Source organism: Aythya ferina, assembly GCF_964211825.1.
Source record: "Aythya ferina genome assembly, chromosome: 8".
In the NCBI taxonomy this organism is placed as follows: domain Eukaryota; kingdom Metazoa; phylum Chordata; class Aves; order Anseriformes; family Anatidae; genus Aythya; species Aythya ferina.
Genome location: NC_140304.1, coordinates 11114091 through 11139370, shown reverse-complemented (window position 1 = coordinate 11139370; position 25280 = coordinate 11114091). Strand labels below are relative to the sequence as shown.

At 37.9% G+C, this 25280-nt stretch overlaps 1 protein-coding gene across 6 annotated transcripts in view; it reads left to right on the top strand.

The window, feature by feature from the left end:
• DNM3 (dynamin 3) overlaps positions 1-25280 on the top strand; it is a 177909-nt gene that overhangs the window by 26710 nt on the left and 125919 nt on the right. For 4 of the 6 annotated variants that reach the window (XM_084527142.1, XM_084527140.1, XM_084527139.1 and 1 more), the window contains exons 7-14: positions 1886-2028; positions 5520-5655; positions 6706-6773; positions 8610-8748; positions 12413-12499; positions 16139-16209; positions 19848-19896; positions 21522-21551. In XM_084527142.1, coding sequence (XP_084383268.1) covers positions 1886-2028; positions 5520-5655; positions 6706-6773; positions 8610-8748; positions 12413-12499; positions 16139-16209; positions 19848-19896; positions 21522-21551 — 723 coding nt within the window. The remainder of the gene's footprint in view (positions 1-1885; positions 2029-5519; positions 5656-6705; positions 6774-8609; positions 8749-12412; positions 12500-16138; positions 16210-19847; positions 19897-21521; positions 21552-25280) is intronic. The other 2 variants (XM_084527141.1, XM_084527138.1) reach the window with 1 other exon arrangement.

Genomic DNA, 25280 nt, shown 5'->3' with positions numbered 1-25280 from the left:
TTTTCACCACTTCAGTAATGTTCCTTTCACAGCTTGAATAGAACATGACCAATGATGCATCTCAAGTCCAAAATGGACAACATCAAATCTTCCCTGCCTCCCTAGAATTGCTGATGATGCTATGATTTTATCAATTATTACTGCTATTACTATTATTTTTTCAAATGATTACTGCTATTACTATTATTTTGAAACTCAGTTTTACCAGCCAAAACGGGGTTCTTGGCGTTTCTAAATGTTAAACTTGATAGTATTTTCTCCAGTTCACTGGAGAAAAATAGCTGGTTTTGATCTGGAATAGACAAAGACCAGGTCAGCCTGGCTTCATCCATTGTTGATAGCAGCTGGAAACAGAAGAAGAGCTCTTGACTAGAAGAAGGAAACTAAGTGGGGCTGGCCTGCTTAATTTCTTGCTGCAGTGACTTTGCAGCTGTTGAATCTTGACAGTCAGGTTAAGGAATACTCTGGACTTGCTCAGAAGGAATGCTAATGCCATTTATTTGTGCCTTAGGAAAAAAAAAATCAGCAGGATGCAAGAACTTGCATCCTAAAAGTTGGCCTGTGTTTAGGATGCTTTGCCTCTTTATATTTTGAAAGAGTAATAATGTATTTCTTAGTTTTGAGCCTGAAGCAATTGAGCTTCATGTTTCCTTGTCTTATATGTCCTGACTTACATTACTTTATGTACTGCTACCTTTTTTTTTGAGCTGTTTTTTAAATTTATCTGTTTCAGTATGACTTGTCTTCTGTTGCTGTTACCATATGTTGCATAGATATCCCCAAATGTAATATTCAAGGGTTGTCCCTAAGTTGTTAAACACATACTATTCACACTTATGGTTGCAGGTAGTATTCAATTCAAATTTTTCTGCATCCACAAGGTGGTGCTCCAGGGAAACCCCAGGTTTTGATTTTGTGCCTTTCGGGTCTGCTGAACAACTTTTGTTTTGAGTTTACATACTTTGGTATTTGACATTATTTATTTATAGACTGTGTGATTGGGATTGAGAAGAGGGTTTACAACATAGTCCATTGTTGTTTCAATCAAGGAATGGATATAATGCACAAGAAACTTATGGTACAGGTAGTTGATAGTGCTGTCTAAAGACATTACAGCATATATCTGCAAGAGTAACTGGGATATGTTAAACCTTTACAGCTTTGATAAGACTTTTTTACTGTCCTTCAGTTTATTTTCTAATATTTTTAGGTATGGTTTCACAAATGAAGACCATTATTCTTCAGTCATAGAACCTTCTTTGGCCAAAAATTAAGTTTAACTTTTTTTAAAGCGCTATAATCATTAATATGAGGACAAAATCTCTTCTCCTTAGTGTTCTTCATAGAAGGAAGTAGAAATGATGTGAAAGTGACTTTTTTAAGTAGTGGGAGAGTGCTGAGTGGGTATTCTGTATGTCTGTATTTCCTTCTGTCACTGTTCTCAAAGGGTTGTGGATGCTCAGAATTCCTTGTCCTACACTGCTTTGCTGCTGTAAAGGAGTCATCATGCTTAACAAGTGTATAGGGAATTGCAAAACTTAATTAGGAATATCAACAAAATAGATGTGGCATCAGAATGCTGAGTTATTATGATTGAGGTTGTTTCAAATTAAAGTAACTCTTCAGTGTGTAGTTAAACAAGTATGTTGTAACAGGACTCAGTGAGTGAGAAGGTCAAGAAGTTTCTCAAGCCTCCAGATAGTGTGTATGTGAAAGGGGTGTTGTGATGTTCTTTAACTGTCTCCACTGTTTCAAAGATCAAAAGGAATTACACTGGTAAACTAGCACAGGTTACAGTTGATGTGCTTGGCAGTTAGAAGGAAATGGCTGTGCCCTTGCTTTCATCTTTATTAACAACATAAAAGGACTTTTATTTGCTTTTTAGCAACTTACCAATCATATTCGGGATACCCTGCCTGCCTTCAGGAGCAAACTCCAGAGCCAGCTGCTTTCTATAGAACATGAAGTAGAAGTATACAAAAACTTCAGACCAGAAGATCCAACCAGAAAAACGAAAGCCTTGTTGCAGTGAGTGCCTAGTCTTTCATCTGTTTTTCCACTGTCTGTAGGTTTGTTTTGCTTTGCATTTTTTTTCCCTAATGGACTTACATTATTTTAAGTTTAGGATATGGCTAAAAATTCTGTATGTGAATTCTAAAGAATTTTGTGTGTGGTATTCCAGAACACTTAACCACTTCCAGCAAGGTTTTCACTAAATTAATATTAGCAGTCATAGAAAGAGAGAAACCAGGACAGGAAAAGATACAAAGATGGGCGACATAGATGATTGAAGGTAAGAAACTGCTTCTGATTGTATGGACGCATTCTTCAGCCTATCATAAAGATGACCTCAGGCAAAGGGAGGAGATGGTTAGAAATCTGTAAGATGAGGTGCTTGAAAAGAGAATAAGGAATGCTTCTTTTTCTGATCTGGAAACTTGGCCATCCATAAGAATTCGAAGATAGCAAGATCAAAATTAGTTGTAGGTAGTAATCCACAGGATGTGCGCCTATGTTACAGAGCTCCTTCCTGCAGGAGCTGATATTAATCACTGGGTTCTCTGGTTTAGATGGTAATAGCATTGGCTTGTGAAAATGTGTGAGTTTTGGACAGAATCCATTCCTTAATTATAAGTGGAAAATGGTCACCTGAACTAATGAGGCTTTCCTGAGCCAGTTGGAGACTTCGATTTAGTCCTTGTTTTTGTAACAGCTGGGTCTGAAAACATAGACCTAAGTCTGTCCCTTGTAACTTTACTTCAGATGTTCTGGTTGAAAGAAAAACCTGAGGATATAACCTAGGACTCCTTTAGGAGAGTACAACACAGTTTTGTTTTTGTTTTTTTCAACCTGTATATTTGGTCATTTAGCTGCTAGAAAAACATTTGACTTTATGACTTGTTAAGTGCTGCTGGCATCTTAGGGTTGTTCACCTATTGTAACACTGCCTAAAGGAAAAAAAATCTATTTTAGCCTAAATTATCCTGCTTTTCTAATACCTTCATTTTAGTAGGTGCTATAGCAGAAATTAACTTCTGTCAGTAAGAATTTTCCTTGCTTTTCATTTGGTCTGTGGAAAGTAACACAGCTAGAAACTTCCCTCTGATTCTCAATAACAAGTTCCATAATACATATAAGAAAATAAACTACCTGCACGTACCCTGTTTACAAGCAAATTTCCTTTCATGAAAACATCACCCACCTAGTTGACCAAGAGAAGCCATTAGATGTAATCTTTTTGGATTTCAGTAAAGCTTTTCATACCGTTTCTTGCACTATTCTTCTGGATAAAATCTCCAGCTAGGTAAAAACATAATACGATGGGTGAACAATTGGCTGATGGGTTGGGCTCAACGGGTTATAGTAACTGGGGTTACATCAGGCTGGAAGCTGGTCACTAGTGGGGTTCCCCAGGGCTCCATTTTAGGGCCAGTTCTCTTTAATGTTTTCTTAAATAACTTGAATGTAGGACTTGAAAGTGTTTTGAGTAAGTTTGTAGATGATAGGACAAGAGGGAATGGCCTCAAGTTGCACCAGAGGAAGTTGAGGTTGGAAATCCTGAGGAATTTCTTCTCAGAAAGAGCAGTCTTTGGAGCAGGTTGCCCAGGGAGGTGGTGGAGTCACCGTCCCTGGGGGTGTTTAAGGAAAGGTTGGATGATGTGGTGCTTGGGGACATGGTTTAGTGGGTGACATTGGTGGTAGGGGGGTGGTTGGATGAAATGATCATGGAGGTCTTTTCCAACCTTATTTATTCTATGATATTAAATTGTGAGGAATTGTTGACTTTGTTGTGGGTAGAGAGGCCTGGCAGCCGGGAGGGGCAGCCACACCAGGGGGTGCCTCAGGCCCAGCACTGCCAGCCAGAGGAGGGAAGGGATTTTCCCGCTCTGCACTGGTGCAGCCTCACCTCGAGCACTGTGTGTTGTTTTGGGCTCCACAGTACAAAAAGAACACAAAACTATTAGAGAACCTCCAAAAGAGTTAAAAAAAGGTGGTGAAGGGACTGGAAGGCAAGATGTCTGAGGAGCAGCTGAGGTAATGTGGTTTGTTCAGAGCAGGCTGAGGGGAGGCCTCATGGCGGCCTGCAGCTTCCTCATGAGGAGAGCTGAGGGGCAGGCGCTGAGCTCTGCTCTCTGGGGACAGTGACAGGACCCGAGGGAACAGCATGGAGCTGGGACAGGGGAGGGTCAGGCTGGGTGTTAGGAAAAGGTTCTTCGCTGAAGAGGATGGTCGGGCACTGGAACAGGTCACAGCACCAAGCCTGCTGGAGTTGAAGAAGCGTTTGGACAAAGCTCTCAGAAATAAGGTCTGATTTTGGGGTGATCCTGTGTGGAACCAGGAGTTGAATTTGATGATCTTTGTGTCCCCTCCATCTCTGGATATTCTATGATTCTCTTCCGTAAGATAGTCTTAATTTTCTGCAGTCCTCTTCAAAAATTGATTCGGGGGGCTCTATGCTTGCACTGTTTCCATAATTTTTGTTAGCCCAGGCTGCATAGGTATCTGAGGTTTGAGAAAGATGATATGCACTGTTACTTTTTGGCTGAATCCATTGCTTCAAATGTTAGGCCAGATGCTTGTGCTTACTTTTAAAATAATAATAATAAAAAAAATCTCTCCCTGGTTATTCCATAACTGGAGGAATTCTCATACATGTATGTATGTCTAAGTGCTTCTGATGTAGAAATCTAAGCACAACTGAGTAAACTGCAGTCTGTGGTACTGATAGCTAATGTGTTGGCTTGTTAGTACTGGCTCCTGGGCAAGTTGTTTGGCATGGGGAAGTTAACTAACTTGGCTGCCACTGTAAGATCTGCCAGCACTGGATCAGCTTAATGGCTTGATACACATCATGCTGTTGGACTGTGTCTTTTTGAAAGACGTTAGAAAGATCAAAGGGTCATTGTGGAGAAGTGAGCTCTCCACAGATGGTAACTCTTGCTATAAGATTGGAGTTTTTTCCTTGTGGTGGTCTGCCCTATTGAACTCTTCTGTTCTTGTAATGATTTAAGTATGAGTGCTTTTCGATTCATACAGTACAAGTTTTATAGCTTAAACATTGATACTTGTATTTGCTTATCCTACTACAAAGACTGCCATCATTTTTTCTTTTCTGAATAAAATAGGATAGCATGTATGTAATAGAAGATGCATTTATGATTTTGTGATCATTAGCAAAACAACGATGTAGCCTGGTATGCTGCTGTATGTGTTGCTGACTTTAATATACAGTTTCATAAGCAGTATTTAAAAAAAAAAAAAAAAAAATCTATGAAGAAAGAAAATAGTATATACTGAGCTATGTCCTGTGAGAGAGAATGATGTAAGTGTATGGTGGAACGGATTTGCAAAGAGAAGTATAGCAACCTGCATTGGCAACTTAGCTGGATGAACTCTTGTAAATACTCTTGTAAATTCCTAAATGTGTTTTAAGTCAATAATACTTGCATAGTACTGAAGTAACGGTTGATAGTTGATGTGCTGAAGTGTATCTTTTTTCTCCTCCCTTTGAAATGTAGGATGGTACAACAGTTTTCAGTGGACTTTGAAAAAAGAATCGAAGGATCAGGAGATCAGGTCGATACGCTGGAACTTTCAGGAGGTGCCAAAATTAATCGTATTTTCCATGAACGTTTCCCTTTTGAACTAGTGAAGGTATTTATCCATCTTAGTGGTGTTCTTTGAGTTTTATTTATGTATTCCTGTGTTCATAGTAAAGCAAAGACAAAGTTTGTTCGGAAGAACTTGATTTTAACTGTAAAAGAAATTACATCAAGTGATGATTGAGACATTTAGCTTCATTTCTAGTTGTGGGTACTGAGAGATGCTGAGGATTCTGAAATACAGTAGTTAAAATATGATGAAACTCATAGTTCTTACTACTTTCCATGCTTTTTTATTTTTTAATCACAAATGGCATTGTTGTTCTGGTTGGGGGGGGAGGGGGGGCAAAGAAAAAGCTATGGGTGGCAAATTCAGGTTGCTGTGTTCAAATAGCTAGTACCTGTTAAAACTAGAGTAATAGAGAATAACTATTTTCTGGCTTTTCTACTTCCTGTTTTTGGAACATAAGACAAAGCCAGCTTTCAGTCCCACCTTTCCATAGTGGGAAGGGGAGGGGAAGTGAAGCAGAAGCAAATACGGTGTTCAGAGATGACATTTTTCCTCTTAATACATCTCTTCTTGCTTACCCATCCTCAGAATAACAGAAAAAACTGTGGTTTTGTAGTCTGTGAACAAGTAAACTGTTTTTTATGGACTTGTTATATGTTCTTTTACCTTTTCTTTCACTGCAGTGACTTCATTTTCCCCTCACCGTGAACCCACTGTATTTCTAGTCTGCATTCTTTGACACTTTTTATAGGCTTCCTTCCACCTATTTAAAAAAAAAAAAAAAAAGAATGTTGCATCCTCTAAATGATGTTTCTGGCTTACTCCAGCAACTCCATGTTTCTTTTTGGAATGCTCTGCAAAAACATCCCAAAAGATTCACCCAAAAGGGTGAATAATTTCCAACACTCCTTATTGTTGTCTGTAGCCTTAGTGTTAATACATTTTTAAAATACTTATGCCTTTAGTGTGTTTAGAAATTAACAGTATGTTAGTTGAACTTGCTTGTCTTCCAGTTATATAGGGAGAAGTAATATTTTCTATTTTATTTCAGAACTTGACCTCATCTGATCTCAAATGCTTTTGTTCTTCTAGATGGAGTTCAATGAGAAAGAACTGCGGAGAGAAATAAGTTATGCCATCAAGAACATACATGGTATCAGGCAAGTGCTCCCATGTTTTCAAGCCTGATCGTGTTGCAGAGGGTTTGGTTTCTTTAACCTGTGGAGACACTGGCTACTGATTGCTAGACTACATTACTAAGGCACTGCTCCCAACAGCTGACTTTTTTCTTCCACTCCTTCACACTTCTGTTTTTCAGGTACCTATTTTGGGCTGATCAGCTGGTTTGCCTGAAGAGGTTTAATTTACCTGGAAATTTTGGAAAAGTATTTTACAGAGAAAATCAATGACTTCTTTTTTTTTTAATTTCCAATATAACGTAGGATTTCCACTGCATGAAGGCTGTTGAAATTGGTGTAACTGATTGTAACCATGCATACACAGAGAAGTTCTTAGCTGCCCCTTTTCTGCTAATTTTTAATCGCCCTACCCAGTTAATTCAATATCAGATGCAACTCCTTTATGAACTTTTTGATGCATGGTGGACATCACTGCTGGAGAACAAAACATTTAGGGAAACTATTCTTTCATTATAATGATCGTGGTTTGGCGAACGCTGATGCAGTGGCTTGCTTGAGGAGTTTGTGAGTCTAGTTTGTGAGGAGAACTTTGTTCTTCTAAGAAAAAGACAAAGTTATGAAGTAATGCAGTTTTGGACAAGTCAGAAACCTCTGTAAAGCACATGATGAAAGCACAAGTTTAAAGGCCAGGCACGATGGTGAGCTATCTTGCATTTCAATGAGAAATCCATTTAAATGGACAGGACTGTGGCAGGCAGCATCTTCTGGAATTTCAGTCTCATTATGAAAACTTGTTCAAGGAGTTGTCAATGTTAGCAATATGAAAATACAGGGGCTCTTTGACAGGTTCTCTTTCTTCTGGAGAAGTTTTGTCTCTGCAGTTTTTGTCCCAGGGGAGTGGACATATTTGTCCTCCTTTTCTTGTTTAACTTCTTGAAATACTGGGGTAGGCCTTTGCTGTTTCTTAGGTAGGATACAAGATGTTAGATTCACAAAGAAGCTTACATAAAACATGCACACAAACTCCTAAGACAAAGTGTTTTCTTCTTGGGGATAGCGAAATTGAATTCATATGCAACTGTTGTTACCTGCTAGCTGTTACAATGTTGTTGTGATCAAAGATCATGTTGCAGTGGGCTTACAGCCAGCTTCCATAATATGTGTTTTAAGTTCTTAAATTCTCAAATAGATGATTCCAGTAGTTGTGGTACAGTATTTGAACTTTTTCAGTTTTATTGGTGGCAAGGTATAGATGAGCAATTTGTGGTGGCAAGCTATTAGTTCTGGGCATGTTTTTAAAGTTTGCTTTTTTATAAAACTTATGATCTGTCAAGCTAGATCTTTGCAAGCAGTGTTTGAAAGAGAAGTAAGGGCTGTTTGTTTAAAACTGTTTCTGTGAGATGCTTGTTTATATAAGTTCACATACGGTGCAATGGCAAACTGAAATTCTCCATGTATGACTCCGGGTAACAGAACCATATTTACTGTTGTGAGTGCAGAGTGAAATGCAACTATAGGATTCTTACTGGCGTACTCTGCAAGTGGTTGTACATGGAGTGCTGCCATTCACCTCTAAGGTTTGGGGAGCTGCTTCACCATATTATTCCAATACTTTTTAGAGTTTTTGAAGTGAAGTTTTTTGCAGTACTAGAGTAGGGCATGTTTCAACTTCTATATTCTTACTACACAACTACGCTTTCATTTTTAAAGAGAAAGAAGCAAATTTAGTTCTACAGAAGACTGTATAGGGATATCATCATAATTCAGCTCTAAGCTTCTGAAAATGTAGATGAGCAACTAGGTTAAAAAAACCTTGCAGGACGTATTACTACCTCACATATTCTTTCATGTCCACAGAACAGGTTTGTTTACTCCAGATATGGCATTTGAAGCTATTGTTAAAAAACAGATTGTCAAGCTGAAAGGACCTTGCTTAAAAAGCGTGGATCTGGTGATGCAAGAGTTAATCAACACAGTCAAGAAATGCACTAAAAAGGTAACTTGCAAATAGATCTGGCAACGTAAGTAGAGCATGATTATAGTAGCTAACACAAAGTGTGCCTTGCATTCTAGGGTGTTTTAAGAGATTTGAGCTAGTTTATTTACAGAGTAAAACTAAATAGTTTCAACTTCCGCAATACTCAAAAACAAAATAATGCTGAAAATGTTCTCTTTTTGAGTCCTGTGTTTTGAGTATGTACATCTCCTGATGGGAGTCTTGTTGAGTCAGCAGTTGCCCTCTGGCTTCCACTTTATAATTATGTTTTCATGGGTGCTGCAAATGGAATGTAGGCAGCAACTCTGTTCATATGTAAATCAGGAAAAAAGAAATTGTACTTAGAAAATTTTTGTTCTTAATGCTTATAAGAAGAAGAAACAGTGAAACTTTTCTAGAACAAAGGCCTCATCTGCGTTGAGAGGTCTATCAAGGAGGAAGAAATACTCATTCTGTATTGAGTGGTACCTCTTTGCAAAATCAGGGAGTCATAAAATCTCCTGGGCTTTTCTCATAAACAACCCCAACACTCACGATGTCCAGCTGTCAAGAAGTTAGAAGTAAAATGCTAGGTAGACTTCATTTCCCTTGTATTTGTACATCCTTGTATTAGTGTTGACAAATGAGCTTGCTGCTGCACAGAAATGTCAAACCTTTATGTGGAAAGCACTGCTGAGTATTGAGCTTCCTGATATGAAAATTGCATGCATCTATTAAAGTTGTTATCCTACAATAGTAATGGCTTATCAAATTGGTTAATCAAAATTAAACGTAGTGTTAGTATGAGTGTTTGGGAATGTTTTTCCTGAAGCGTATGCGTAAGTTGTTCCATAGTCTGAAAATAAAACCTCAAACTTTCCCCTGCTCAGGTGGGACTAAGGAAGCATGTCAGGTATTAATGTGAAGCTGAGTGAATGCAATGATCAGACATCAGTTGAGAGTACTTCACTGATGTGGAGAGGGACACATGGTATTTTCCCCCCAGACACATTTCCTTTTCATAGGAAAGATGTTATCTGTGAATATTACTTACTTGCCTTGAACATTGGCAATTAGCAGTTGGCTGTCAGTTATCTTTTCTCCTTTTGCTCTGTTATATTTTAGGTAGTGTTGACTCTTGTAGATTTCTTACCTAACTGGCTACTTTTATTTGTTTCACCTCTTGTTCATTTGTCTTTCTCACCTTGTCAGAATGCAGGGCACCCTATTTGTAGCAAGTCCAGGAGCAGGTCTGGGATATGAGCGCTGATATGCTGAAGTTGTTGAGAAATATCCTGCCATAATCTTTACATTCCTCTGAATAATGCAGCTCTATATCACTCAGGAGATAAACGAGCTATTTCTTAAAACAGGAAAGGATGATCATCTTTTGGCAGAGACCATAGGGAATTGAATTCATCACAAAATTTGGATCTGTTTTTTTTTTTTTTTTTTTTTTTTTAAATTTGAAAGATATATCACTTGAATTAATTGCGATGAGTCTTTTCCCAGTGCTATCGGTTAAGCTTACCCTTACATTTTACTGATGTTTTAAAGTGCTGTTACTGATATGCAAAGATGTTGCCACAAGGTGGAGCCTTCAAAGAGCTAGAAACTTGAAAATTATTTAGAGTACTGCTCTGGAGTTAGACACACAAGAGAGAGGCATTAAGACATTTCACCACAAGGCTGATAAACTGGTTTTTGGTATAAATTGTTCCCTGCTCACTTGCTCTTGAGTAAGCACGCTCACAGCATAGCATTATTTTTAGAGTGTGCTTAGTGTTTAAGTGTTATATACCAGCTTATGTTTTGCTTTTTTTTTTTTCTTTTGTTTAATTTGTCTTCTGGACTATTCCAGCATGCAATTTATTGGTAATACTGCAGCCACTATGAATATCTAAGTTGGAGTAGTTAAGTGGGATAAGTGAACAACTTAGAGATGTATAGATGAATGTACTAACCAGTTAAAAATTTGTTAATATCTTTTTGTCCATTTTGTCATAATTAACAAGGAATAAGGTAGTGCAGCATGGGAAGCTCTTCTCTCAAAGTTTTTTAGGCAGTCAGGTAAAATGTCAGGTAAATCCTTCTGTTGGAATGGTTGATGACTTGTGCTTTAGCTGTTGAGGCTTTGTTACAGTACTCTTATGCACGTTGCTTTAGAATGTGTGTGTATATGTATATATATATATACATATATATATATATATATATATATATATATATATATATATATAAAATATATATATTTAGGAAAAGTACTTTTATGCGATGCCTTTCCATTAGTTTCCCTGGAGCTTTGTGTCGATTGTAGGGTGTATTCAAGGGACATGACAAGCTAAGGTGAAAGGCAGTGCTGTCAGCCCTTCCTAACCTCTTATCCCAGATCTGCATTTGGAGCCTTCCGCTACTTTTGAGTGGGATTGCTTAGATTGTGACAAGTTGTGTTGCATCATTGCATCTAAATGTTTTTTAATATATGATTTGTAATATTTACAAATGTATGATTTTACGTTTTATGGTATTACAATTATGATTATTATCAAATCATTTTATGATACTAAAATTTATTTTATAATTCTCAATGTTTACAAATAATTCATCTTTAGTAATGAGAAGCCACCCTGGGAAAAGAAATTATTTTTAATTGTGAATTGTTAGAAAGATCTGTTACTCAGCTCATTTTTCCAACTCGTTTTTTATCCCTGTAATGGAAAGAGACCATTTAGGTTAGGTAGTGAAGATCAATGATAAATAGTTGTTAATGATTTAAAGTAGATTGAAATATGCAGATTCTGTACACGTAGCTCTCTTCCTTTCTAAGTACAATGTGTAGATCTGCGTACATGTCTATATGCACTTCTACATGGGGGTTTGTAGTATAGGCACTTCTTCTTGTTATTGAAGAGACTGATCTCTTCCCTCTTTTTTCATCACCTGAAGCTTTAATTCTAAACAATGACTTCAAAATAGATCAATAGTTTAAGTTGCCATTGTTAATGAGCCTTAGGGCTGGGTGACAACACAGTTCTAGATACAACAGATGGTCTATCAGGTATTCAATTCCATGTTTTTTTTTTTTCCTAATGTAATAACAGTTGACACAAACCAAAAGCTGGAATACACAACTTCCCCCCCCCCCAAATTCATAATAATTAGATACAGCAAAAGTCTGGATGTTTTTTATCACACCTTGATTCATCCACGCCTTGTAATTACAGTGTTTAAAGATGGTTTTCTTTTAGTTTTACGTGATTGCTTTCTTTCTGTATTGATATTTTGCTCTCTTAGCAGTGTGCTATTCTTGGTATACATTTGTGGATTAAATCCTGTCTTTTCTCTTTATATTTAAGAGAGAGTTGCATTGTATTTGGATAAAAGAGCTGAAAGTATTAAGATTTCAATGTTGCAGTTGCTTTTATTCCAAACGATTATGTCCCAAATGTCCTTTTCTCAATGTGTTGTGGAACAAAAGTGCAGAAACAATGTAAGGGTTTAGGTCCCTCCAGTTTCTCTAGAAAATCACCATTAATAGCAAGTAAGGCTTGCTTTTTAGTCTATTTAATAGTTAGCCCAAGAATTTATAATGCCTTTCCTGCAGAGAGAGAAGTGGAGGTTTCTCTGTTTGTATTCTACTGAAGCCACCCTGCAGCTGTAAATTTGTATTATTTTTGCTTTTCAGCTGGCAACATATCCAAGGCTGTGTGAGGAAACAGAAAGAATTGTTGCTGGCTATATTCGTGAAAGAGAGGAGAAGACGAAGGATCAGGTGAGAGCATATACAACATTTAAGGAAATGTTCAGGGAAATGTTTGGAGGAAGAAAGTTATTACATATAAAGTAAAGTAAGATAATGAAAGATTTCTGCAGCAGCAGGCTACACTTGGGAACGGGGGCGAAATTGCTCTTCTACCACTGAGGTTTGACAGAGGAGACTAGAAAATCCTAATTGCTATAGAAAATCTTAATTGGCCTTTCAAGAGGGCATGGAGGTAGCAAGGAGAGGTGCTGGCAGTACAGAGCTGGTATCAATCATCCTCTCCCTGTCAATGCCTGTAGAGACTGTGACCCAGGAAGGAGGCTGATGTCCTGATTCTTAGTGACAGCTAAACAATGTAATTTAGAGTAAGCCTTGCATTCCTATAATTTATGGTGGGGATCTGAGTACTCTGTCACATGTTCATCATCATCTTGCACTCTACTGTGCTTCTTGTGTGCTTCTTGGAAGTGAGCATGCTCCTTACACAGGAAAGTAATGAAAGATGAAAGAAAAATTTATTTGCTTGCTTTATTTTAACAAAATGACTGTAGTTCTTCTGTCCCTCTTGGTGAAACTCCAGGCATAGAGCTCTGGGAATTACTGTAAAATGAAAAAGGTGAGTCAGTTAATCAATATCATAGCTTAATTCAGGACAGTTGGCATCTGCAGGCAAGCTCTGATCCTGTTTTCTCTTCAGTATCTACGTAGAACCAAGACACATTTCTCCAATTGTTCTGAGTTTCTTCTCATTTCCTCTTCCTTTTTTTTTCCCCCATTAAGCATTATGAATGCTGAAGACGAAAGGGAGATGCTTTTGTCTCAGTGCCTGTGGTTGTGAATCGGGCCATGGGCAGAAAGAGCTCGTTTCTCCTGCTCGTTCCATGAACTGGCTGGACGCGGCCCAGCTCCAGAGTTACATTCAGGCTAATGCAACTTGCCTCTTTATACCAGGGCCTGATGGCTCAGAAACAGCATTACACAACTGGGCACGTTGCCTCCAGACGATGGTACCTTGTATCCAGTCAGCTCAAGACATGACTTAAGGATACCAGGCCCCAGTGGCAGCATTGGTTTAGTGATCATTCCTGTGCCACAGCAGGCCATCGTCTTAGCTGTGCTATAACAGCTGTTTGTGGGGAAATGACTCATGATCCAACAAATGCACACAGAAATATCAAGCCCTTTTTAATGCTTTGCTTTCAGGCTTTTTTAAGAGACTGATCCCATGCTCTAATCACAGTGAGGCCAACAAGCGATTGCACTAGAACTCTTGCAGGAGTGACAAGCCACGTAGAGGATGTGTGAGTTCAGGCAAGCATTGCTGCTGAAGTTCTGTGTTGCTGAACAGTAGCAAAAGCACATAGGCTGAACTGAGCAACGTGGCCCTGCTGCCTCTGGCCATGTTGGCAGGCTTAAGGTGCTTAGAACCACTGGAACTGACTCCTGAGGGCTATTCTGTACCTTGAAAAGCAGTATCTCAAATCTGAAGATTAAAAAGTAATCCCTCCTTTGGATTCTAAAATTAGCAACAACAAGTCTTCTCCCATAACCCCTCTAAAGGACAGAGGGACTGCTATAAAGCTGATAACTTCTGACTGTGGTATTTTAAACTCAGAGTTTCAAGAGTTTGTTCATCAGCACCTTTCCAGGTTCATGGACGTACAGCTTTTCTGACTGTAATTTTCCTTGAAGTTAAGAATAAATAAATACATTTTGGAGAAATGTTTCTAAGACATTGATCATGCAGCTGAGCACTCCAAATCCAGGAAACTGTAAAGCTTAGACTACATGTGAGAAAATCCACTGGGAGTGGAAATGGGAATTATTGTCTAGGGAGTAAAGATTGTGACAACAATAGTATTTGGGAAAGAGAGGCTCCTTAGCAGTTCTGGTCTCCTGGCTCGCTAGTTAGTGAGCTGTGCAGCATATCCTACTTCATTTCCATTAAACTGTTCTGTGCATGTAGTCTTTAAAAATCATCTTGAAAAACTTATTTGCTGGGCTTGTGCTTGCAGAGAGTTCTAGTTAGCACATCCAGTTATTTCAAAATTTGGAAGAAGATACAAATTACTTAAAATTTTATTTCTTATTTTTCTGTTCTTCATTGTGTGCGCATACCTGGCAATTTCCCAGAACAAAGTACAAAATACCCCCTTTCTGTAAATGCCAAAAATTGGTCAAATAGGTTATTGTCACATAGTCACATCATTATTTATGCTGTTAACAGTTACCCTTAATAAATCAAAATGCTAGTGAGGATATTTTTGGAGGTTAGAGCTAAACCCAAATCCCTGCTATCTTCTGCCGTGCATGAGACTAAATAGAATTTGTAAGTAGTGAAGAATTTGGGAGCGATGCTGTGTTTGTGGAGTTGTGCAGAAATAACCGGACACTTGGAGGAGACTAAATGCTGAAGGGACAGATCCAAGTGAAGTTACTGTCTTAGAGTTTAGGTCTTGTTCAAAACCACAGTAGTGGGATGCTTTGATATGGCACAATAAGCATGTAGAAGTTTGGGCTTCATATTGGAAACTACTTGGTGGGATTTCTTTGTTAGGTAAGGAGAGCCTTGTATTCCAATAAAGTAATTGTTATTTCAATGTTTTATAAAAGTAAAATTCATACTTTATTGTCACTGAGGTTTATCCATCCAAGTGTTCTTACTATCACAGTCTGACAATAGTGTTTACTGATAAGTTGATGCCTCAGGGGCATCAGTATGGATAGTGGATTGGGTAATTATACAATTTGATGTTATTAGTTTTGGTTATGAAGCTTTGGATAGGAGTGGGAAGAAGATAATAAAAGGCTTCTTCTTTTACGTCATTCAGCAAGATTTTGTAAGAAATTTGGTGGCTGTGGTGGTGGCAATAGCTTTTTTCCTTGCTCCCTGCTGATAAATGGAAAATGGAAAGATGGGGGAAAGTCAAATCATGGCTTCCTTCAGTCTCCTGTATGTTCAAGAAGCTGAGCAGAGGTGGGGAGTGGGTCTTCTCTAATGTCTTAGCAAGTTCTTTACCTGGTTAAATTATAAAGTTTGATTTAAATTCTGTCTCTGGGATCTAGAAGGATCAGCAAGTAGTAAGTTGAAACATTTCTCTTTCGCAAACCATTCATTCTGTTATTTCATTGACTAGCCCATCTCTCGAGCCTGGTGTGTGCACCAGACTGCCTGCTTAGTACCTGGACTGTAAGTTTTCTGGGACAGGGCTAGCTTACATACCACTTTTTTATGTAGTACCTAAAGGAAATGATGGCCTCCTGATTTTAGCTTAGTTTGTTTCTTTGCTGGCTTGGCTGCAATGGTACCAGTAGACAGGATTTTGCTTAAATGACAGAAACGTGTTGCATATTATTAAACTCTTTCTGATCAGGTATAGGTGATCTTAGTGAAGTGTACAAAGGCCAAAATAGTGAAAAAAAATATGGGGAAGAGGCTAAGCTCTTCTGTAGTCTAATTAATTAAACAAGCATACAAACAGAAGTGGTGGGATTTATAAAATACTGTTGCTTTGGGCATGAACAATTATGAAAGGAATATTTAATAATGCAGAAAACTCAAAGTTTTGTTCTTTTCTGCCTTCCTTTTCCTCAGTCTCACTCTTCCACGTCACTCATTCTGTTTTGGTCTCTTGTCTCCCCTAATAGGTGCTGCTGCTGATTGATATCCAGGTTTCTTACATCAACACCAACCATGAAGACTTCATTGGCTTTGCAAAGTATGTATATGGATACTTTGGTATAAAGATGCTGTCAGAGCTTTTTTACTAAGTTCAAAACAGAAGTCTTGGGTGTGACAGTGGAGATGCAAGTTACAAAGTCCCAAATATGCAGAACCATGCTTTTTCTCAGTATGTGTAGTGCTAAACTCTGTTACGCTTGCTGGGGATTCTTTACCCTTGTTCACAAGCCTGGGTTCACTGAAGCTTATATCTTGGCCTGGGATCACATCAGTCTCAGGAGGCAGCTTTAGAGCTGATGCCCTTGCTGTATCTGTTTTAGGACCAGGGAAATGTGTGTTATTGGTGGTATTGCTGTATTGTTGCTAATACGTATTTTGGGAGCTGTGATTCCATGTGAAACAGTTTTATTCAGAGTAATAGATGTCACTGAATTTGAAGTGTGCCTGCTGTTTGGCTCTAGAAGGTAATAGTAACAGAATAGTCTCCAGGACCCGGTTTGATGATGTCCTCGCTTGATTGAAAAGACTATGAGAATATTCTCCATAACGTCCTGCCCAGCTTCCAGCAGTTTTATTCCTCAGGAACTTCATACCAGCACTTTGACACCAGTCAAAATGATAAAGGTGCCGGCACAGTTTGAAGAATAAATGTTTCTTCAGTCGTATTCATTTGCCATAAGAGCATTTGGAATCATAACAGGTTTCATCGATGTGTGGTGTTGGCAACAAAGTTTGGCACTGGAGTGATTGTTATGTTCTGGGCTAGTCTAGTTAGCGCTGTAAACGAAGGCCTACATCTTTGACAGTATGACTTGAAGGTTTAAGACACAAAATTAATATGCTGAGAAGGGAAAAGAAAGGCAAAGCCAAGCACTGATTGTGTTTGGTTTGAACAACTTTCTCTAATATTGTTTGCAGGTCCTGGATATCTCTATCAGTTCTCTTGACAAAAGGCAGGATGTAGGAATGGTAGCTGGCCTTCTAGAGGTCAAGACAACAACCTGCCTGCTATTTACTTCTTTTCATCCTTTCCTGACAGGAAAAAGCCTGCTAAAAACACTTCATATGTATTCATGGTGGGTGTTGTGACCTTGGGAAGTCACTGGTCCAACCTCCTGCTCAGGGGAGGGGTGATGTTTAAGTTCAGACAAGTTTGCTTGGGGCTTTGTCCAATCAGATCCTGAAAAGTTCCAAAAACAGAGATTTACCAGCTACTCTGTACAGCCCGTTCTGATGCCTGTCTCTCCTTGCTATGAAAAGATATTTCCTTGTGTCAAGTTGGAGCCTCCCATGTTTTATAGCCTTGGACTGTGGAGTGCCAGGTACATCTGGAGCTATTTCAGTATGTCTCTCCCCTGGAAATAAAACCTTCAGAGATGCTGTTGCTTGAGCCTGTAGTTCAGTCTGTGGTTCTCAGTGCTGCACCTTTTCCAAGGAGTTAAAATGTCCAAGTTCAGTTTCTTGGGAAAGCTTCTTCCTCTTCTGCCAGTAGACATGTGGAAATCCCCAGCCCCTGTGCAAGAGGTGTAAGCAGGTAACAAATGGCCTTCCCCTGAGGTTCACTAATAACTCTAAGTCTAAGCAAGTCTTTCCAGGGGTTGAAATTGATGGCTAGGCAAGTGTTTTTTGTTGACTTGTGATCCACTGGGAGAGAAAGCTTGATTAACTGAGAACAATTTTAAGTGTAAAACTTATTTATGAGCTAAACAGTAGAAAATACAGATTTTAGCCTGTAATCATAGTGTTGTTGTAGCAGTAATGTTAGAATTTGAAAAAGAAATAAATCTGGGTAGCATACGGGCTTCTGCAGTATCCAAACATCCCGAACTGTAGCTTCCTCAGATTCCTTAGTGTTTCCTTTGGTTTGCTGAGTCTCCTAGACAGCTGTCTCCTGTGACTGCCGTGTTTTATAAGTGTAAGTCCTGTGAATCTTGTTCATAAGAATGAGCACAAGGTATTTCAATTCACCTTGAAGCATTGCGGGGCCTAAGGCAGGTACAGTACTTCAGAAAGATTTAAGAAAGCCAATGTTTAGAACAGCTTTGTGTACTTATGATTTGATTTTATTTCTTTTGGGTGAAATCTTAAGAATATTAATACTTGTCACATTTAGCAGAATGAGTGGTAAAATGTTGGGATTGGGTTTGTTTCCAGTTGGTGTAACTCAAACACAGCTACGTGATTCAATCTACGTGAAGGGTAATTTGTATTTAGAACAGTAAATAAAGAACCAGTTGCTGGGCTATTGCTAAAAGATGTGGGTTTTTTTTAGTATGATGTTAGTTGTCTATTTAATTAGCCTCCCTAAGGCAGTGAAGTGGGGGGAGAATAAAAAGAACACCCAAAGAATGGCAATTAGGTTTTGTAAAGCCATATTATATGTGCTTCTCGAACAACAGATGAGAATTCGTGAGGGATTAGTGCTGTATTTTCTGTATGCAGGTTATTTAATCGTAATTTATGGACCCAAATTGATGCAATTCAGATGATGTACTGGAGACGTGCGCTGTCATTTGGTCAGAAGTATCTGGGTGATTGAGAGCTAAGCCCAGTAAATAGGCACATGGAATAAACATGGTTGCGGATCTTCTCCCTGACAACATGTAGACTGCCAGTTTGATAGATTATGGCCCTAAAGGCACGATCAGAGTTGGGACAGAGATGAGTTTGGTGCCCCAGCAATTCTTTGGATCAGCAGCTGTGTACAAAGTAGTTTCAGCCTTGGGCCTGTAGGCTGTGATCCAAGCACATCTTTCTTTCTTACTCTTTCAGAGGAGTGTTTGTAGATGATCTGATACGTATGCTCTTTCGTCAGTTAATTAATGCCTGCTGAAATGGTATAATCTAATCCAAAGAAAACTTGCTGTCACCGGTTGCTGCTCTGGTAGTTGTGTAGCAAAGCCTGCTGCTTGAACACTTTTTCCCTCTTTCCAGCGATATTGTAATTGTATAGCCTAATACTTAGAAGCCGCATAACACAGAGCTTTTTAGAATTAATGGCAACTTGTGTGTTTGAGACAGGAGTGTGTTTTGTTTCAGAAGTTGACATTACCAGAGTTCAAGCATTGAGGAAAATATTTTTAAAATGTTTTAATTTTGAATGTGCTCTGCTCTTACAAGGTTCCAGCTTTTTGAACCAACTTTATGACAGCTTCATCCATTGGCTATATTTACACCCTCACAGTGCATATAAATATTAGAATAATATTCAAAACAAACTGTCATGACAAGGCTATTAAGAAGCTTCCAGCAGGGGAGGATTTTGTTGTACTGCTCTAAATAACAGAAATGTCTCACTTTTCACCTCTTTTCTAATATTTATAGAGGCTAATGTTTCCAAAGTTACCCCCCATGAGCCATAATTTCCCTGTGCTTTTAGTAACCTTTACCGATGTAAGTAGGATGTTGTTGCAAAAGGAGATGATTAGTAGGAGCTGTCAGGTGTGCGTATCTCTTCTGTGCTAAGCAGGCAAATGTCCATGCAAGAGTAAGTACGTTAAGTAAGAAAAGTAGTTGTAAAATGCACCTATATGCAATGATTTTATTGTGTATCTTTGTTACACTCACTTTCTGTGCTGGAATCATAAGGAACTATTACTACTAAAATCTGCTGCTCAGGAACTGGTTTAGTTTTTGAGTTTCTTCAGTATAACTTTTTTCCTCTGCTTTCCTTAGTGCCCAACAAAGAAGCAGTCAGGTTAACAAAAGTGCAGTGGGAAATCAGGTAGGCACCTTAACAGAGAATGGATAATGGCATGTGCAAGTTAATCCCAGCTGTCTGGTTTTCTTGGCTGCGTTTATTTTTTGTACATCCATAATTTATCTTTTCTGCTTGAAACATATATAAAATGCATCATCATCTCCTTTTTACTGAAGTTTTCAGAGCCACCTGACTTTCATTGTTATCATCATTTATTGTTTAAAAACTCGCTACTGTTTGCACTGCTGTTTGGTGCCTCCCCTCCCATGCCATTTAACACATCAAATCTTTCATGTTACACACAAATGTATTTTTTCATTAACTGCGAACTTGTGAATTTCAGAATCCAAACCACTGGTGAGTACTTGCTTGTGTGTGCTTTGTCATACAGTTATTTTTACTAGTTCTCACATGTTCACAGCTTAGTAGCAACGAAGGGGCAATTCAGCACGCAAAAGCATTTTTGCTTTTACGTCTTTTGAAAGCTTTCAGTTGGCCCCACGAAGATGTTGACTGTGTACCATTGTCCTCTCTCAAAGGAAACAAAAAATAACTGATTGTTGGTCTGAAATTAATTGCCATTTTCACTGAGATTCATTAATAAAATCAGTTGGTCATTTCTTTTGATTCCATAATGATATGGGATTGATTCTGCAAGGTGCTAAGTGCTCCTGAGCCTTGCTTCATTCTTTGCTTTTGTGCAGGCCAGGGGTGCTTGGTACTTCAAAGGATCAATCCTTTTTTTAATATGAAATTAAAAAAAATAAATGAAAATGCTACAGCTTTGAGGATTTCTGCTCAATTTGAGGGTTTTGCAAAGTCTTAAACTGGAAAAAAATATTATGGAAATAGCACGCATTTTAAAGGGATATAAAAAAAAAAAAATAGTGGGGAAAAAAACTTTTTTATAATGAGTTACCCACATTGAATGTCTTCCTGATGATTTCGTGAGTAATGTGAAAAGTTAAGGTTTTCAAATATGGGCATTAAGTGTTAAGCTTGTGATTTCAGAAAATCTCCTACTGTGCTGTTTTAGATCAGAGTTCTAGCACTTTTTGAAAACTCAATCATGTTTTTGGGCTTGGAAACCCAACCTATTCCTCCCACCCAGAAATTGCTAGTTATTTTTTAAGATGTTAGTCACAGTAATCTCATTAACTTGAATATGATGATCCCCCAGAGTCTGGCTAGCATGAGTGGCATTTTTGATGTAATACATGGTTTGGGCTAAAACGAAAAAAAGTTGAAAGGTCTAAACACTGAAATGGCTTCAAAGACTTGTCTCTCCCATCTGAGGAGAGACTTCCTTCTTATCTAGCTGTGCCGGAACATGTGTCAAACACAACAACTGTCATCACTTCGGAGTGTCCCTTAAAAGGAAAATCGACCAGTTATCTGACTCTTTAAAAATACACATATAAAATGAATGGTTTTTTAATTAAGTGAATGTTTCTTCTCTAAAGAAGTGGAGAAGCAGCTTGGAGTTTTAAATTATATGTTGCAACTCGATTACTTATTGATATAAGGGCTTTGCTGAACCTTTTATTTAAGGATAATAAACAGATGTTTGTAAGTTAATTGTTTGGAGTTGAAAAGAATGAGAAAATGTTTCTGAAATAAAACTTTACTTTTGCAATTTGCTATTTCAGGGAACCAATCTACCGCCTTCAAGGCAAATTGTACGAGCTAAGTTCTGTAAGCTTTATTGTTGCTTTTTCATTTAGCTTCTCAGAGGGCAAAGTTTGTCTTTAACTCATTGGTTTGTTTAATACTTGCTACTAAACTACTTAATGTGAAGCTGTTTTGTTTGTAACCCTTCCTCAACAAAGTATAATTGCAGTTCATCACTTAACTGCTACTAACCTGCTGTTACAACTATGAACAAATATAACTTAAAATGTTATAGAAAACTTTGGATAAAATTAATATGTTTATAACTGACCAAGTTTCTCAAACTAAAACGACTAATTGGTGTTTATTATATAACTGGAAAGCAGTATTTATCTGATGTAAGTGCCTTTGTTTATAGTAAACATTTTTTTGGAAAGGTGGGCAAATTACAGTTTTTGGTAACCAAAATGAAACTTCAGCTTTTGCTTAAATGAACATGTTTATGGGTACAGGTACTGTTCTTGGTGTTTTGTTTATACAAGGGAATTGCCTCTGATAGAAAAAGTAGTGAATTTATTAATAAACTTAGAAATACCTGAAGTCTTTTTAGCATTCTTCTCATAGCACAAGGAGGATCAATATATCATGGACAGACTCCTTTCTAACCCTTCCAGCTCATGAGTAAATAAATGTGAATGCATTTAATATTACTAATTAGAATTAATTGTCTAAACAGCAGTTAATTTTGTAACAGATTACTCCTGGTTCAGTGATGGTTAGGTGTAAGAAGTAAATCTTTATTTTGTGCATTATTTGTTAATATCTTTGCTGAAAACGTATCCATTTTTCCATTTTTTTGCCATATTATCAAATTATATTAGTTAACATTTCAAACAGACCTGAACCAAACTTAGGTTCAGTAAAGGAAAAAGGATTAGGCAGCACTGATTCTAACAGCAGCTGAATTAAATCTCGAGATCCTTGTTTTCCCAAAATTATGAGGTGCTCGTTTGCAATCACATTAATTTTCATTTTGTGATTTGCTTTGAACTGGAATGGTGCAGATAACTATTACCTGTTTGTGTGTATCTCAGAAATAAGGTGAGCTCGTTGTATTTTTGGAAGAAGCGTGATGCCAATTCCTCTTAACATGTTTTTGCTCCTTTTTCCCCTATTACTAATTTATCCTCTCATGCTCAATCTTTGGCCTCTCTTTGTCTTTCCTTTGCTACCGCCTGAGGTTTTGACCTGACTCCACAAAGTTTCTTTTTAAGCCACAGGTTAGTCTGTCTTCTAATTTGCTTGAAATAATCAATGTAATGCTTGGTTTTATGCAGCACGCTAGCAAGATTTGGATCCTGAAGGCTGACCTACTCCTAACTGTTGTATTATGTATGTTGAGATTAGGTTTTGTTTAAAACTCCCGTTCTTGATAAATCTTTGAAAACAAAGGTGTCACGATCCATGTGCCCAGTCAATACCACAATTTGCAAGAATGCAGATTACTCCAATTATAGAGGTTTATGTGTCATTTATATAAAACTCTGTTTTGTGTTTCTAATTCTGTGGTAAAATCTACTGCTGTGCTTGAAGTAGCCCCCTGCAATTGGAGAAGGTGCTTATTCTGAACTATGAGTTTAATGTCACTGACCAAGCGATTTGATTTGGAGATTTGGGTACGAAGGTTTTGTCTCCATTACAACGTTGCATCCACAATCTGGTTAATTTCCTCTGAACACAGGTAGGGTTCAGACCCCATCAGTTGGCCTCAGCTATTGTGCTAATAAGTAACTTTTTCTCTAGCGGCACCTTTTTTTTTTCTTTTTTCTTTTTAATTAATCCTGCTTCATTAACATAGTTTGCTGCTTCCTGTCTTCAGATACACTTAAATCAGTTTACCTTGCATGACTAAGGAACAAAAGAGTTTTCAGAATCTTTTAGAGCAAGTAGGTGGAAGTGGAAATTTGTGCCACACTTAGTGAGGGTGTCAGAAAAACATTACAAGGCTGTTCTGTTAAGAAATGCCGATGTTTCTGTAAAAGATTCTAAAGGTGGTGCCTGTGGATAACAACATGATGCTAACTTTGAAATATCCTAGCATGAGAAATGCTGCTGTTGAATTTTCATATATTCAGGACTAGAAAAATATTGCTGTTCTAAATGACCTTTACTGATACTTATTTTTTAGGTTATCATTCCTTGATGATTGACTTCATCACCTCAGTCTTTATTTAACTACATTTGCAAGCAGATTTCATTTTTTCACTGCTGAGTGTTTTGCTTTGGTAAAGACTTAATTTTACGTTAAAGTAGAGGTGTGGACTTGGCCACTGCCATTATCTTGAAGATATGTGATGTATTTTCCAGGGAAGCAATGTCACTTCAAGATCTGTTTTGATGCTGAACACAGACAAGATGCATAATCTGATCCATTTATATTCTGTTATTTAGCAAATTACAGTGAAATGCTGTATTAGGCTTCTCCTCTAATCTGTTGTTCCTTTTTATTCTCTTGTGTTGTGTGTTCACGAGTATTTCAATGAGGTTACATAATGTAACTTCAATGGAGAGTTATGTTAATTCAACAAAATGCTACGTGTTGTGGGGTTGCTGAAGTAGCCAGTCTCATAATTTTTACACTTGTATTTCTCTCTGCTCAGCCAATTTTGCTTGTCTTTCCTTAAATCATCGTTCAAATACTTCTTCGAAAGAAGTGGAATGCTTACTGAGTCTCTAATGTATTTCTTTCACAAATATCTTCTTTGGTTTAATGGCATTAGTAAGTCATACAGCAATACATAAAATGTACTTATATCAAATCCTGCTTTCCTGTTTATCCATGAAATAGTGGAGAATAAGAACAACAGATTTCAGTTTTGTGCAGCGGAACTATCAGAAAATGACTTCCTTCTGGCTTGTTCATGTGCTTTTGTACCCTCGAAGTTTCATTTTTCAGACACCCAGATTAGATATCAGGACCCTGAAGGAAGGAACTGTGTCATCTCTTGTTCATCCTGTGCATGGAGTCCAACTACCGGTCAGAATATTGTCTTCACTAGCTTCTGGCAATACTCACATTTTTCACCTTCCTGAGGTACATAAATCGTGTCACTAATATCCGGTTTGTGCAGAGTGACACTTAGAAATATGATAGAAGATACTGAAATGGATCTCTTAAATCCAAACCAACCAGAAAATGAACTAGTGAAAACAATAATGAAAAACGCCACCTTCTGAGTACTGTACGACATATCTAACAGGATAGTTTAAAAACAAACAAACAAAAAAAACATAATCAGAGGATTTTACTTCAAAAAAGCTCTTAAAAAATCCTTGTTGCTGTCTGTCTATGGAAGGACATTTATTTCTTAAATACATCTTGGGTTATCTTTTGAGAAATTGTAAGGTGCTATTCAGTTCTTCTGGAAAGTAAAGCTGTTGCTTAAGGTCACTGTTTTGCATTTACACCATGATCTGAAATTTTGTTATCCCTTGACCCCAACACTGGTACTGACTATTTTTAAAGTGTAGCTGTTTGTTGTTGGGGAAAAAAAAAACTGCTTGGGAAATGTGAACAATTCAATAAAAAGAACTTGAGGTCTCACTGCTACTCTTTGGACATTACGGGACACCAAGATTGCCTTCTCTCCCATGGTGTTGCCTGGAACTGCTTCCAAGTATTGTGTATGATTATGATTTGTTGTAGTGTTCAGGATATCTTAGAGCAGGCAGTGCCCTATTTTTCCAGAGAGGTATATAGATAAGCAGTTCTAGCAATTTACACATGAAAAAATGTC